The 16,459-nt window shown below is 38.0% G+C and overlaps 1 protein-coding gene across 1 annotated transcript; it reads right to left on the reverse strand.

Moving 5' to 3' along the window:
• Positions 1 to 1,863: 1,863 nt before the first annotated feature.
• Or-17 (olfactory receptor 17) lies at positions 1,864 to 10,061 on the reverse strand. Its single transcript, XM_028313902.1, has 6 exons — positions 9,504 to 10,061; positions 9,079 to 9,385; positions 8,678 to 8,774; positions 7,590 to 7,697; positions 7,120 to 7,281; positions 1,864 to 2,051 (listed from the first exon to the last, which is right to left on the reverse strand). The coding sequence occupies exons 1-6, from the start codon at positions 10,003 to 10,005 to the stop codon at positions 2,010 to 2,012; spliced, it is 1,218 nt and encodes a 405-aa protein (XP_028169703.1). The 5' UTR covers positions 10,006 to 10,061; the 3' UTR covers positions 1,864 to 2,009.
• Positions 10,062 to 16,459: the final 6,398 nt, after the last annotated feature.

A 16,459-nucleotide genomic window follows, 5' to 3' on the forward strand; every position in this document is an offset into this window, starting at 1 on the left:
AGAATAATACAAAGTAATAAAAACCACCGGTTATAGGGGCATTTTTTGGAGAAATTTATCTAATAACCAAAAAAACACGAATTTAAAAGCAGTTTTTTTTAAAAAGTATCATTTTTTATTATTTGTAGGCCTTTTTTGTGTATTTTATGTATTTTTTTAGTATTGCCTGTTATTTAGCATTATTACTGTTTTTATTTTATCAGGATATACCGCTTAGTTTAAAAGTTATTACGTTTTCTTTACAATAAGTAATTGGAAGAAAAAAAATTCTGTAGAAAATTAAAAAAAAATCTCAAAAATTTTTTGACCTCTTTTTTGTCGATAAAAATAGGTCTAGTATTTTCGGTTTTCATATGTACACTTTAACGTGACTCACACTGTATATACCTACCTACATAATAGCAAGCAATTGAATTGAACATACTGTAGATTCCTTTACAAGTCATTGGTTATTGTAACGATATTAAACTCAATTACCTGTGAAATTCCTTGATCTAATTGTTAGAGCGGTACAGTCAGCGGCAAATAGTTCGTGACACCCAAAGTAGCCAATAAGGCGGTTATCACACTGCGCCGCTTTCCGCCGCGGAGCGCGTGATTTCATATAAAAAATCACGCGCACAGACGCGTTGTCAGTGTGAAGTGCCGCGCGTGTTTTCTATACAAACTGAGGTACTTGCATACAATGATTAAATCTGTCGTCCCGCGCTCCGCGGCGGAGTGCGGCGCAGTGTGATAACCGCCTAAGTTCGCAACACGTCTTTATTACAATAGACATGTTGACACCACCAATCAATTGACGTACTTTTTTAAACTTTGAAAACGAAACTCTCCCATAGATTTTGTATGACACTACAAGCAAGTGACGTCACTATTTTATCAACTCATTTTTTTTTTTTTATAATGATTTCTGCAATCAGTCGCCAGACTATAATCAGATATGTTGAGTGTCATTTTATTGTTAAAGAGCAGCTGGCCTATGCCTAAGCTGTCTTCTTAAATTACGTGGTTTCTTTTTAGCCTTTTAACCACGTTGTCATTCTCCAGTAATCCATAGGCGAGTGGATTGGGGTGATGAGTAAGACGTTCGATGTGCAGTTTCTTGTAGCGCTCTATTTCTGTGGCCACGGTTTCAATGTTCAAGTACTCGTGTATTTCACAATTCCTCGTGAACCACGGGGCATTCGCAATATTCCTCAATATGTTGTTCTGCACCCTTTGCAGGCACGCGACATTACTCTTGCTGGCAACTCCCCACAACTGGATACCATATGTCCATATTGGCTTCAGGATGGAATTGTATATCAGCAGTAGTAAGAAACAAAAAACTTTTGTAGGAATTATTTTCATTTCATTAGATTCATTTTTGTGTTTAATTCTACTGGCCTAATAAATATTTATTCGTTTATAAACATTTTTGTGCCTGACTGTACATTTGATTAAAAATTGCTTCAAATCGAATTTAACTGACCGGGGGCGTCGACCACGGGTGCGTCGAAAACTGGGGGACTCGGCCACGGACCCGCTAATTCCTGTTCCCGTGGGAATTCCTAAGTATACTATAACCTGCCCAGGAGTATGAAGAATAATTGTACCAAGTTTCATTAAAATCCGTCGAGTAGTTTTTGTTGTTATGGGGTTTAATTAATAAAGCGCCATGATTATCTTCAACTTGATTGTTTAATGCAATCTTCTAGTAATAATAATAGATAGTGTTAATAGATAGTTTCTATAAGGAACATACAGACGGACAGACAGACAGACAGACAAAAATTTTACTGATTGCATTTTTGGCATCAGTATTATTCAGTATCGATCACTAATCACCTCCTGACATTTCATGTACAGAATTGACCTCTCTACAGATTTATTATAAGTATAGAAATAGATAGATGAATACTAGGCACTCTCTTTATTGCAAAGCATACCAAAATAACAATTGAGTACTACAAATAAAAAGTAAACGGCACAAATTGGGCGGTCCTATCCCAAGCGAAATCTCTTCCAGATTACCGGAACACGGCAAAGAACGAATAAGCAGCACGTATAACCTGTGGAAAGAAAAATATTTCTGGAAATAAAACTTACTATAGATAGTTCTGGCGCTTAACTCAGGGGCCGGTATTTTAAATCGTAGTTAAAATAACTAATTGTTAAATTTTGCTACTAATGGCAGGCGTGTTCATCTTCGCGAGTTTACATCGAAAACAAAACACGCACGATGGCCCACCTACAGGATACTATTCGACAAGGCCTCACATACGAGCGAACATTGACTCACGCACGCGTATTCTTGTGTATGATGGAAGAAAATGGTGTACTAAATACTGTGCAGTATTTAACTGCCTAAATAATAATAAAAACACCGAATGTACTTTTTTAGTTGCCTCAAGACACTGAGAGGTAAATAAGTAGTTAATATTATTCATGATAATTCATGCTAAATCATGTATTTCCTCCGCCATTTTCTGCAGTTTGGCACCTCACGTCACATCATTTTACCGAAGTCAGCCCTATAGCTTCGGCGCAGTGCCGATCACTGACGTTTGTCAACAAAATGGTGCTTGACTCTTGAGAAAGGCTAAATTACACCATATTGTTAATGACATTGAGCATACATTTTTTTAAATACCTTCACGAAGTAAAACTTCTGTACGTAGTACTTATTATTATTCTGTGCTAATGGTTAAATATTAACTAAATGTAAACAATTAGTTAAAAAATGTACTAAAAATCAATCTAACCATTGTTCTAAAAACATTGTTACTTGTCATTTGACATCTGTCAAATTTGACTATTGGTTATTTTAACTCTAAGTTTTAAGAGCGTTTACGTCTAGCGTGGCATGTCAAGTTTAGGTAATTTCGATGCTATTTTTATTCACACTAAAATAATTGTGACTGTGTGCGTGTTCTCACGCTCTATAGTCAAACCAAAATACTTTGATCCACCATCGTAAAAGTGTGCCAGGCTGTCAAGTGACAGCTCAAGGAAACTATAAAATCTTCAAATCTTCCAACACCGACTCCATAATTATAAATCATGGTATACATTAGTCCTAATAAATAATAAATACGTAAATTCTTTATCAAATAGTAAATTATCAAAGGTTTTTTACTATTTTGAGAATATTTTATACAGCCTATGTTCAGCAGAAAAAAAATTGAATTTTAATGGTGAGAGATTTTTTCAAATCGGTTCTATTCAAAACAAACTTTTCCTGTTAACTATTCTTTTTTTATCCGGAAAATGCATAACATTTCATACCCACCAGCTGCGGGGGCAGCTAGTGGGTTATGTGGGGTTCTTCCTACCAGAAGGTGGGTAGCCCCTACACCCACTAAAAACCTGACTTTTTCTGCCATGATCCATATGAGTGATATGATGGAACGCGGGACATCGCCATTGGCTGTTGCCTGTAGCATTCGTCCTTAGCCGCCACCAGACACCTCCATGTCTAGCGACCGAGGCCTGTTAGGAAGGGACAGTTGGAGACCATAAGCTGTCCTCTTGCGCCCAGGGTGTCGGCGGCGGATAACCGGAGTGTCGGCTGAGGCCTCTCGCTCCCGCTTTCTACTGCTTCTTTCTGTGAAAGAACACTTTCACTTTCACACAGTAAGCACACTATACCGTATGATTATTTGTCTCATAAGAATATATTTTATACTAATGTAGATATTGTTTCCGAAAGCGAGCGGGTTCATTCCGTACCTGTACGCTTCATGCGTTCTCTAGCAAAAGCTGAAAATGAGTGTTCTGCCCTTTTGAGGGCAGTGTTTATACTGAGGTCTTTGCTTTTTGCATCGCTGCGGCACACATCACTCTGACGCAGGGAACTATTTGAAACGATAGTCATCTTTATCTTCTGTTGTTTTGTCACTTTTGGTATGTTGCAACTGTTGAAATTATTACTAACCTGTGTAACAAAATACCAGTGGTGTCACCTATAGGCCTAAGATGCGCGCCGTGATCACTTTTATCGGCGTCAATTTGTAGTCATTTTGTGTCAGTCTGCTGCGGTGACTCACGTGCCAAGACTGCAGTGTTAACTGACAACCATCTACAGGCTCTCGGCCTATACGATGGAGGAATGGCCCGAAGCACCCATGGCCTGGTAGAACCTGGGTCGCCCTATGTGTAAGGCGATCATGCCGTCGCACCCACTCCTCTAATACAGGCAGAACTGCCTCTATGGTGCGACATAAAATTTGGCTGACGGCCAGGCGTACCCTTCAGCACTCTAGGGCCTAGATCCTCAAGCCTCTACCTTTTGGTTTTCACCTCTCGTGGTGCACGTACACGTACATTTCCCCTTGGGACCTATGGTCACCTCGCAACTGGCGTCTATTCTCGGTTGTCGACACTAGCTTTGTCGCCACTGAGGATAAATGGCATAAATAATATCGATTGTCACAGTGTCAACACATACTTTCCCAGTTGTAGCTACAGGCTTTCTCACAACTTATGACAAATTAGAAAAATACATCCCAATTATGCCTAGTGGGGACGTACACAAATATTGACGCAAATGTCATCGTGCATGACATACGTAAAGTAAAAGTCAAGTAAGACCAGATGAATACAAATATTATTAATTTTATTTTGAACTAGCGGCCGCCCGCGACTTCGTACGCGTGGACCTCGTTTTACTCCTTAGTTCGTAAAGTCTGTTGTTTGATATCATGTTGATAGATGGCGTTTCACGGCTTCCCCCGCATGAATATTTACGAACGTCAAAAACAATAGTTTGTCCAGCGCTGTAGATTTTAACCAATGACGATAGATTGCGCTTTTTAGACACGTCTTATTTATTTATTGAAATTTATTTGTCACATATCGTCACAAATTATAGCCTATATTAATAACTAGCGGCCGCCCGCGACTTCGTACGCGTGGATCCCGTTTTACCCCCTTCATCTATCTTACGCGGTTTAGATTTTTTCATACAAATGTATTTTTCCGCTAACTCCCGTTCCTGTGGGAATTTTACAATATCCTGTTGTAACTAAGCTTTAAGTTTACTAAGGTACCTGCATGCCAAATTTCAAGCGTCTAACTTAAGCGGTTCAGATTTTTCATACAAAACGATTTTCCCGCCAATTCCCATTCCCGTGGGAATTCCTAAGTATTCTATAACCTGCCCAGGAGTATGAAGAATAATTGTACCAAGTTTCGTTAAAATCCGTCGAGTAGTTTTTGTTTCTATAAGGAACATACAGACAGACAGACAAAAATTTTACTGATTGCATTTTTGGCATCAGTATCGATCACTAATCACCCCCTGATAGTTATTTTGAAAATATATTTAATGTACAGAATTGACCTCTCTACAGATTTATTATAAGTATAGATGTTAATCTGGGTTATAAACAATAATACTGTAAAGTTTCAACAAAATCCGTTCAGTAGTTTTTGAGTGAAAGAGTAACAAACATCCAGACATCCAGACATCCAAATTTTCGCATTTATAATATTAGTAGGAAGGATAGTAGGATTGATGACAATATTTTTTTTCCCATTTATCCTCAGTAGGGACATAGTCAGTGTCCACAACCGGGAATAGACGGACTGCAGATACTATGCGGTATCCACGAATTACCTCAGCCAGTGCCTCAGTGATATCATGCGTTGCGCTTTTTTCAACAGTACGATGCTCCACGACTACACAGCACTGTGCCATACTCGAGCCCCATATAGGACCAACGCGCGACGCAAAAGTATAGTCAGCGACTCAGTGCGGCCGGGCCTCCGAGATTAGGCATCAACCGGCTTAGTGCGCCGGCGGTAGCCAAAAGCTGAGGGGTGAGACGATTCAAGTGGCCGTCAAATGACCACTGTCCAACTAACTACAATCCGAAGTACCTACCGCCAAGATTTTCCGACTGTAATATGTTGTGTATGTTCCCCCTACAACTAGGTGGGACCTTGCTGGCAGAGCATTCCTATTAACTATTCTGTAACCACCTATTTATGGCAAATAAATTGTTAGTATTATTCCTCTTTATAATATTAGTACATAACTTGCTGTTCCAAATTTTCGTCATTCGTTTTCGTTTCATCGCTAAAAATAACTTAATTTAATTTTTCATTACGTCGGAAATAGAATTTGTTGTAAAAATAGACTGTAATGAAAAATAACAATAAAATATTTTAATTACCACGTGATCGCAAAATCTACCACCAAGATTTTGCGGACACACTATAAAAGTCCAGCTACCTGTCAAAGATCAACGTACGCGTGACACATGTCAGTAGAGCACCGAGCGACGTGACCTCACTCTGGAACGCCTCGAGGCGGACTGAATTTGAACGATTCGTGCGCGGCGATTTATAGTACTTTTCAAATACTCATAGAAAAAAAATTCCAATGAATTATTTTAAATTTCAAAGTAAATATTTTAGATAAGATATTCTTCTATTATATTAAGCTGTTTTTGTGTTGAATAAAGGAAGAATATTGGTGAAAAAATCACTTTGATTTTTGGGAATTTCACGTTCTTTTAATTTGTGATTTCTTATTGTAAAATGCTTATATCTAAAAATTTTCTCAGATAACTATTTGCCCAAGGATCTATGCTATAGGATATAAATGTTTGTTAAATCGTTTTCACAGTATTTTTATACAAATTTCAGCTTGTAAACTGACGCTAAAGTGGAAATTTACAAAACCTGTGTGGACTTATCTTGATAGAATTCTTAAATACTAAACTAATCGCAATATTTTCTCAATTAACTATTTAGACGACAAAATTGCCTAACTATTTATGCCTATAACATATTTGTAATATTACTGGTTAATGATTGTAACTAGTTGAAAAAGTACTGTTTTTGCGCCAAACGGCGTAAACGCTCTTAACTACGATTCAAAAACCCGGGCCTAATGCCTGAGGTAATGGTCGCGGCCCGTGAGGTTGGTTTTGTGGCGGTCAAACGTAAGTGAGACCTTATCTTAATATGCCCTCTCACGTGTCGTCATAAATGTTTGGAATGCTTAACTACCTAGCTCGCATCAATACATATGACTATAATTTGTATAATTTAAAGACTGTAAACCCTTGAAAAGGAGGCTGACAATAGTGTCTAAGTTTCACCGTAAAATTAATCCATGTAAAATCTCACCGAAATAAAGTTGCTATAAGACAACGTGATAACGCCAAAAGCAGTCATGTAGATAGGTTTCTGGCTGCACTGGAGAGCCACTACGATCAGGGAACGCAACCCAGGTCTCCAGGGGACCAGCTCCCAACCGCAATAAAACATTGACATTGGCAGTTTGGAAATCTGAATAAAGAAAAAGAAGAAGATTGTCAAAACCATTGTGGAATTCTTAGAGGAATTAATATGCAAACTGATGTCTCTCATTTCTTTCAAATAAGATATTCATTATAATATTATCAGAAACTAGCTGTATCCCGCGATAAAACGTAGCCAATGTGTTAAATCCATGGTGTCAGTTAACTCCTTACCAAATTTTGTTAAAATTGCTCCAGCCGTTTAAACGTGAAGAAGTAACAAACATAAACACTCACAAACTTTCGCCTTTTTATTATTAGTGTGATAGCGACAACGAATACTCAGTTTACACCTACTTCATATGTGATGTCCCCTGCAACCATCATATAAGCCCCATTGATCACCATCACGCAGCCAATGTACATTAAGTTCGCGATCAGAAACGTCAAGTTCCTTTCTGCACTCTGTATCAATAAAAGAATACGTTTTAAAATGGTTGAGGAATAAGAAGAAACAGTCTGTATGAATTAATTAATTTTTCAACTTTCGCGTTGCGTAATTTAATTATTCAATAAAAATAGATTTTAACGCGATACGCGGATAGTTAATAACGAAATATTACTTTTAATTGCCTGAAGTTTCGACCGGGTTTCGACAGGACCTTACGTTACGCAATAATTCCAATACCTGCAGATGACAGCATACCAAGCTAACATTGTAGGTAGCACCTTAAACGAATTCCTTATTTTCACCCAATAAACAGTGGAAAACTTAGTTTATTATTATATACTAGCGGCCGCCCGCGACTTCATACGCGTGGAGCCCGTTTTATTCCCTTCATATATCTTACGCGGTTTAGATTTTTTCATACAAATGTTTTTTCCCGCTAACTCCCGTTCCCGTGGGAATTTTGCAATATCCTGTTGTAACTAAACTTAAAGTTTACTAAGGTACCTGCATGCCAAAATTCAAGCGTTTAACTTAAGCGGTTTAGATTTTTCATACAAAAGGATTTTCCCGCTAAGTCCCGTTCCCGTGGGAATTTCGGGAATTCCTTGTTATAACTAAGCTTTAAGTTTACTAAGGTACCTGCATACCAAATTTCAAGCGTCTAACTTACGCTGTTTAGATTTTTCATACAAAAGGATTTTCCCGCTAATTCCCATTCCCGTGGGAATTCCTAAGTATACTATAACATGCCCAGGGGTATGAAGAATAATTGTACCAAGTTTCGTTAAAATCCGCCGAGTAGTTTTTGTTTCTATAAGAAACATACAGACATACAGACAGACAGACAGACAAAAATTTTACTGATTGCATTTTTAGTATCAGTATCGATCATTAATCACCCCCTTATAGTTATTTTGAAAATGTATTTCATGTACAGAATTGACCTCTCTACAGATTTATTTTAAGTATAGATTTAAATAATGTTCACACTTACAACTAATTTGACGAGACAGAACACGAGAAGTGATGTTGTTTCAACAACTGCCACTCCGTAAATGTTTCCTAAAGAATATTGGACGTTTCGGGCACACCTATAACAATGTTTACATGATTAACATTGCATCCGAGTAGTGGTGAGTAAACACGAGATAAATAATCAAGAAAAAATGCGAAAGTCATAGCCAAGCATCATAAGTTACTTTTCAGCATAGTACCTACATCAGCACTCTGCATCATAGTGCATTTGAGATGTCCGTAGGTATGGAGAATTTAAAAGATTCTGGAAAGGTGTCACAAAACACATCTGCGTCACATTATCGCTGTAGTATGATGGCACAATAAAGCATTCAGCAAAAACTATATCCAATAATTCAGAAAAATAAAAGTAAGTTTTACCATAGTGTATCTTCATGCAGCTTTATCCCGTTAATGAAGTCTTTTTCAAACTCCTGGCCCAAGGTTTCCTTACTCATACTTTTAGAGTTCTTAATAGTTTTTTCTCTCAAGCTATCAAAATACTTGCACACAAGTTTACATTTTGACCCGAGGTAGACAAGGGAGAAAATAGAGAGCCCATCCACCAAGATCATATTGGTGGCTATGACCCACCAGTGACATTCTTTTAAGACGTATAGAAACCCAAAGAAGATTCCAGAATACGATGGACTCGGAAAAAGATGGACTTCTGTGCGGAATGGGATCCCTGAAAAGCAAAAAAAATGAGTACCAATCTTTTCTTTAACAACGCATGTCACCACAGCATGTTAAACATACGAATAATCTCATGACATGAAAAACATCTGAGGTAGTCAAATAAATACCTTCTCTAATAGTACCCCTCAAAGCGTCTAACGCAGTGAAGAACAACGTAATGTAAGTCGTGGCTGCCAAAGTAAGTGAGTAAAGCATGGCTTTCTTCACAGATTTCTTATCTATATCCAGGCAGACATACAACCATTCTTCACCGACCATTCTCTTGAAAAGAACCCTCACTCTTTTTCTCTGGAGTATCAAGCAAAAGTATTTGGCGCTGAGTAGAGTGTGCGCAAAAGTGAACTGAATCAAGTCGTTCTTTTCCTTGATAGTCAGATCTGTTCTGAAGTTGGCCAGCACTTCGTTGCAGGTCTCTAATATTATGTACCCGTTGATAAGTACAGCCCAAATCGCGTACAGAACCTTGTGAGTGCGACTTCTTTTGGTTTCTTCGTACCAGCAGTCGCCAATGCCCACGTAGTAAATGAGCTTGCATATTATCTTCAAGTAGTACCACTGAGGGTGTGTCTCTTTAGTTTTTTTGACGTCCATCTTGTAAAGTGGTGTCATGGAAAATGAACTGAGTTTTAAAAACTTTTTGATAAATCGTCGCTTAATTGCCAGGAAGTTTTAATTGCGAAGTTATAAACGATAAATGCCTAAACGTTATTGCTAACTGACTAACTTTCATTTATTTTTCAAAAACCAGTGAGACTCTGAGATTCTTCTGTTTTCCGTTTATTGTCGACGGTGGACTTTATGCTTTAGACCCGGGGTTTTTACGTCCGATATACTAGTGGTCAATACCAGCTTTTTTACCGGTCGCTAAAATATAGACACATTCGTACATTTTCCTCTATCGGTACGATAGCGCAGAATAATCTAATACAAAGACCGCAGCGCCGCGTACACATTCGGAACTGTGGTGACACAAAACGGAATACTTTATTGACTGTTTTTACAAATGGAATTATTTAAATGGGATGAAGAAACGCAAACGAAAAATACTCGTAGTTAATAGAAAAATGGCAAGACTAACGCTAACTCATTATGTAGGTAGGTATCCTTGGTTACCTAGTCTAAGAGACTGATGCCCTTTTTCACCACCAGTCCGTAATTTTAAGTGACCCCTATGAAAACAAAATTCCTGTTATGTGTTACCATGTGGTCAGTTTAATTAAAGATTTGGGATTGAAGGTGAAAACGGGCATAAGTATATTCAAGTTATAGGGTTTATAAGTGCTGTATGTAAGAAATAGTCTCAGTCATAACTCAACTGCAGATTTAACTATTTACTGATCTTTCTGATTCAGTCGGTGCTAATAAAAAGAGACGATCAACTACTTACCTACCTATCTTATTCTTTCATTGGTATAATGAAACCCTGTTCCAAAAGTAATTTCCGAGCAATTCTGGCTTCGCTATGCTTTAAACGCAATAAAGGCGTCCCAGGCAACCGAAATATTGAACTACCCGCCATAATGTCAGCGGAGTAGGAACGTCGCCCACTATCAGTTACGCTGCACCTTTATTGCAGAACATAGGGTTGACACCTCAGATCACAGTAACTAAAGGGAGATGTGACAAGGGGGCGGGGCCGGTGTCGCAGCAATATGCCCAAAAACAGAACACAATGCTGCAGACGTCATAATGTAAACAGTTTACAAAGTAAAGTATGTACAGTAAAGATTATTCGAACGTTGAGTAAGTACTGATACCGCAGTGGATTATGAGCACATATTTTGATTACTTTGTGTGTGTCAATTTCTAATGCGACACTGAGTTCCGAAATAGCTCATTAGTTGGCATCTCTCTACATCTCTATGGTTGACACTAATAGTAGAGCCTCTACAATAATAGAGTTACAATTCTTTTCTTTACTTTAATCGTCTAACGCCCGTTTTCACCATCAATCCCTAATTTTTAAGTGACCGCTATGGTAACAAATAAAAGGAATTTTGTTTTCATAGGGGTCTCTTAAAAATTAGGGATTGATGGTGAAACCGGGCATAATAATACTATTATTGGAGGTCACGTGCCGGCAAGCGCAGCGTAGGACTTGGGTGGACGTCAGAAGGTGGACAGACGACCTCACAAAGGTAGCAGGAACGCGCTGGATGAAAGTCGCTACCTACCGGCCAATCATGAAATCATTAGGGGAGGCCTATGTTCAGCAGTAGACGTCCTGTGGCTGAAATTATGATAATGGTAATAAAATTAATTTAATACTATCGAATACTTGCTTTGACGCTTTGTACACCACTATCTAGTAGGTACTTTAACCAAAGTACGGAAGTTTCCAACCATAATTGTAGATTTTTAATTGTACCTTGGTTTAATAATTGTTAGCGTATCTATTAAATATAAAATAGTTTTAGAATTTTTTATCATCTTTCAGAAAACGGAATGACTATAAAATATTATGTACTTAATTATGATCGTGGAATATTTTGGAACTCGACAACCCTGAATGCAGGGTTTCATATACGGAATGCAGAGACAAACGATTTTTGAGGAATGCCGAAAACCATATCTTCTTACGCTAGTTATTTGAATATGAGAAGAACGCCTGAGTGCTCCTTTGGTCCAGGAATAGAACCACACGCACCACGGTCCTAAGCATTATACAATAACCAAACCTATTATGTGCTCTGATGTATAAATAACTAGCGGCTGCCCGCCACTTCGTACGCGTGGATCCCGTTTTACCCCCTAAGGAGTGAAGTTTCGTAAAATTCTTTCTTAGCGGATGCCTACGTCATAACATCTACCTGCATGCCTTTCAGCCCGATCCGTCCAGTGGTTTGGTGGGCTGTGCGTTGATAGATCACTATGTCCGTCAGTCAGTCAGTCAGTCACCTTTGAGTTATATACAATTTAGATACTAGTGTAAAGTTTCATCAAAATCATCGTTCAGTAGTTTTTGCGTGAAATAGTAACAAACATACACCCATACATCCTTACAACATTTCACATTTAAAATGGAACATGTACCACAAAACCTTATAAATAGTTCTTAGTTATTTCTTAAAGATTCTAAAGAATTTCACATGATTATTTTCTACGAGAAATGATAAGCGGTTAGCATTACACTTTCTTAACGAAATACGTTTATAGATCGAAAAGAATTCTTGATACTTCGTCAAGAAAATCTTCGTCGTAACATTTTACGGACGAAATCAAAGTACTATCAACGTAGAAATAAAAAATTCCTCCAGCAATATTCAGTCGACTTTCCTAATATCCTAAAGACGAGCTACGAAATGTTTTTGGGTAGATACTTTATTATAAAATATTCGGAGACATCAGCGAGAATGTTTTATTGATATTTAAAACAAAACACGCTTAGGGTTTTCAACGTTCTTGTATGGAGAAGAGGAAACAAAACATACTTAGTTATTTATAATTCAAAATATATCACAAAAGTACAATTTTAGGTAGCGGTCTCTGCATCAATATGCTTGTATCGCAGTGGCCAGAAATACAAACATGTTACGACAAAAAATACATTAAAAAAATGTAGTTCTAATACTAACCTAACAGTACGGAAAAAAATAAGGTAAAATAGCACGATACGAAAAAGAGGACACATTTCCTGAATTGGATCATATTAACCTAATTATCGTAAAATATGAATAATGACAAGATTGATACTGATTGATTACCGACACAAATGGACACGTAAATAATAATTAATTGTAATTTGATTGAGTGTGGTAATTAAAGATGAGTGATGAGCAACAGTCGAAATGAATGACGCTGAAAAACGCATTAGGCGGAAACGTCCCGCTTATTTAGGTAAGGAAGACGCACGATACGGGTCTACATTTTAACTTAGACTGCTTATCTTTCGTTTCAGCCAAATAACGTCCACTGCTGGACAAAGGCCTCCCATAAGGATTTCCATAACCGGTCCTGCACTGTTCGCTTCCAGGCTCTTCCCGTGACATTCACCAGATCGTCGGTCCACCTAGTGGGCCACGTTACGTCTACCGGCCCGTGGTCATCATCTCTACAAGCTATGTGCCCCGCCCACTGCCACTTGTTTTTTAGCAATTCTGCGGGCTACTTATAATGTAAAGAATAATCCTTATATTATGTAAGGGCTCTTTTTCACAGAGACTTCCCGTTTTTTGCATGGTCATAAGCTAGAAAGAAGAATAAAATAAACTGAAATTATTATTTTTCTCTGCCTTATTATTTGAACTGAAAGACAATTAATCGAGGATGGTTCTATGAAGAATCGTTGGAAAACCGTTCATATTATGTAGCTGTGTGTTTCCCTTTTTCAGTGACGTTCAAACGCGCCGGTCCATCGAGGTGTCCATTTTAAGCCGTTACCGATCGAGCTCTCTTATTTATCTTGCATACTCAAGGTTTACATACCTACTAATAGGTAGATATAGCGTAACGATTACATTGTGTTTACCTTTATACCTAAGTAGCTAAAAAATTCTAGAGTCTGTATGTTAATATCTAGACCAATTTCAGGATATAATCTATGACTGAGACTGAATCAAGCTTAGAGTTTTGTAATACGGACCATACTTTGTAACTAACCAACACTATCAAAGTATCTTCTTCTCTTCTTTTTCATATTTATTTAGTGTCGGCTCTCCTTGTTCTGATGCGCCAGGACACATCAGGACAGTCTGTCCTGTGCCTGGGTTGTTAAAATATTTGTTTGGGCACGCTCTAAGTCCTTGGCCACCGTGGATTGGACCACTTGGTAGCCAGTGGACATCCTCTACTATTCTTATTATTTGGCAGTACTAAGGCCTGTTTTACGACATGGTCTATTACATTATGCGACACTATCAAAGATGTAGCCTTTATCAATACTCCCTACTCCTATCACAGAATAAGTAATAGTAGCTCCTACGCATGTGATCACAGTTATGTCAGTTATTACGCTATTCAAGCGCTTGTACAACCAGTCGAATGGCTTCTACTGTCCACAATATTACGTGACCACAGAAAGTTTTGTCGACTATAGGCTCTACTCCGCCAAAGAATTCCCACAGAGTCGATTTTACTTTTCGCTTTTACTCATAGTAGTGAAAGAGAGGTTAGAGTCGATAATTACGAAAATCTTTGGCATGGTAGCGCCCTCCATGTTTGTGGGCATCCAGCCAAATGCCGTTGAGGACCTTCCAACCTATTTAGTTAATGACAGAAGCCAAAGGGAGATGCAATTTGGATTCAAGTTCATTTAAAAGTCTGTCCGGAACCGATAGTTCCGACTTCATGAAATTTTAGATGAATATTGGAAATATCATTATTAGCGTGGGAGTAAAAAGAACCACAAAGCACGGTTTCCCGCCTTTTTCGTCCAGTCATTGCCAACTTTCTTCTTGAGATTGTGGTCCAGCGCAGATGACATGGAAATAATGGTCTCTAATAAAAATGTTGTCACGTTATCAAAGCAAAATAATAGTAGGACTTGTAACAAATCTATATATATAAAAGAAAGTCGTGTTAGTTACTTCGCTTATAACTCAAGAACGGCTGAACCGATTTAGCTGAAAATTGTCAGGGAGGTACCTAGGCGCCATTAAGGCGGAACAAAGTTCGCCGGGTCAGCTAGTATTTGATAAATAAGTAACGTGGTGACTCCTGAAATAAGTTACCAGATAAAAATCAATTTTCTCTTTCATTTTTTTGCATATCCTACCAAACTAGGTCCTCGTAGGTAAACGTAAATAAATAAATTAACTATGAAAAATTTCGTCAAAAAGGTTGAAATTAAAAAATTCTACACTGTCTACGCTCCGCGAGGCATAGAGAAGAAAAAAAAGGTTGAAACAGCTTCTAAAAACAGCCAGTACTGAAATCGACGATTACACAAAAGAAATCGCAAACCTTCCAGCTGCAAATGTGGCTTTAACGCCGGGTAAGCCCCCGATTTATCCTAACTCCGTTTTAATAGTTCCCGGTGACGGCTCCCGGCATTCTAAAAAGGGATTAAGCAGGTCACCGCTGCGGAATCAACTTATTTCCATAATCTGCTATTAAAGAATTATTGTTGGTCTTTTTAGGGTTCCCGCGCTTACAGTTGAAGTAGTTTCAGTTCAAAAACTTTGATGTTTTTTTTTAACATTAGGTACCTACCTACCTAGTGTCATCAACAAAACTACCTCACCTACTCGACAGACTAAGGCTGAGTTGTACCACCTAACTTTAACGGTAAATAAAGATAACCAGTGCATTTTGTATGGAATTTGGCAGATTTTTGACGTTTGTTAAAGCTAAAGTAAAAAGGTGCAACCCAGCTTATGTAGCTACTAGGGTTCTTCGATAGATTAGCTAGGGTTGTGAACGAGTTTAGTAGAAACAGAGCTCTTACAATATTTTGATCCTGTCTAATCCGTATTGTCGTCACAGGCAATTTTCTCAGAAAATTATCTTAATGTGATTTATTAACGATACAGTAAGTACCTATTCGTAGTTTCGCTATGACCATTATTTATGATACGTAGCTAGGAAGGTTCTGCACAAGTTCCCTTCTAGCTTTGCCAGTTTTTTTAACGAGTGATTTAAGAACCGCTTTGATATTAAACGGTGGTTTAAGAATCCAGCTTAAGATTATTTTAGTCTGCAGCTGAACTAACTAGATTATTTTAAGATTTTCATGTATAAACAAAACTTATGCCCACGCATCCTAGGTTGTTATTTTTTAAGCAAAAACGTTTCAGTAAAGTCCAGGACCCTAGCCTACGCATAACGGTTTTCATATTACCATCTATTAGTGCTTATAATATCATCTTAAAATGACAGGGTGAGATGGATTATAAAAATGCTGATCTTGATTTTGAATATTGGCAACCTTTTACATTATTCCTCTCTCAGACAACTAATTGTCTGGTAGAGATCGTATCATAGGGATAAGACTGCCTAATTGTGCAGTGTCTTTTGTGTATTTATTTTCTTGTTGTGTGTGATGTACAGTGTACCTACTACAGTAAAGTCGTCGCTTGCCTCTCTAACTGACGTATCTGACATTTTTTTCGAAACTGAGTTATCT

Source organism: Ostrinia furnacalis, unplaced genomic scaffold (genome assembly GCF_004193835.3).
Source record: "Ostrinia furnacalis isolate ACB-3 unplaced genomic scaffold, ASM419383v2 OfSCF4399, whole genome shotgun sequence".
NCBI classification, from domain to species: domain Eukaryota; kingdom Metazoa; phylum Arthropoda; class Insecta; order Lepidoptera; family Crambidae; genus Ostrinia; species Ostrinia furnacalis.

What these genes read in the sequence shown, in the direction of transcription:
- Or-17 (XM_028313902.1), bottom strand. Translation starts at nt 10,005, where the DNA reads ATGACACCACTTTACAAGATGGACGTCAAAAAAACTAAAGAGACACAC. An exon ending in CAGGGGACATCACATATGAA is followed by an intron (nt 7,282 to 7,589) that starts GTAGGTGTAAAC and finishes TTCTTTATTCAG; the next exon opens with ATTTCCAAACTGCCAATGTC. An exon ending in CTTATAGCAACTTTATTTCG is followed by an intron (nt 2,052 to 7,119) that starts GTGAGATTTTAC and finishes TTCTTTCCACAG; the next exon opens with GTTATACGTGCTGCTTATTC.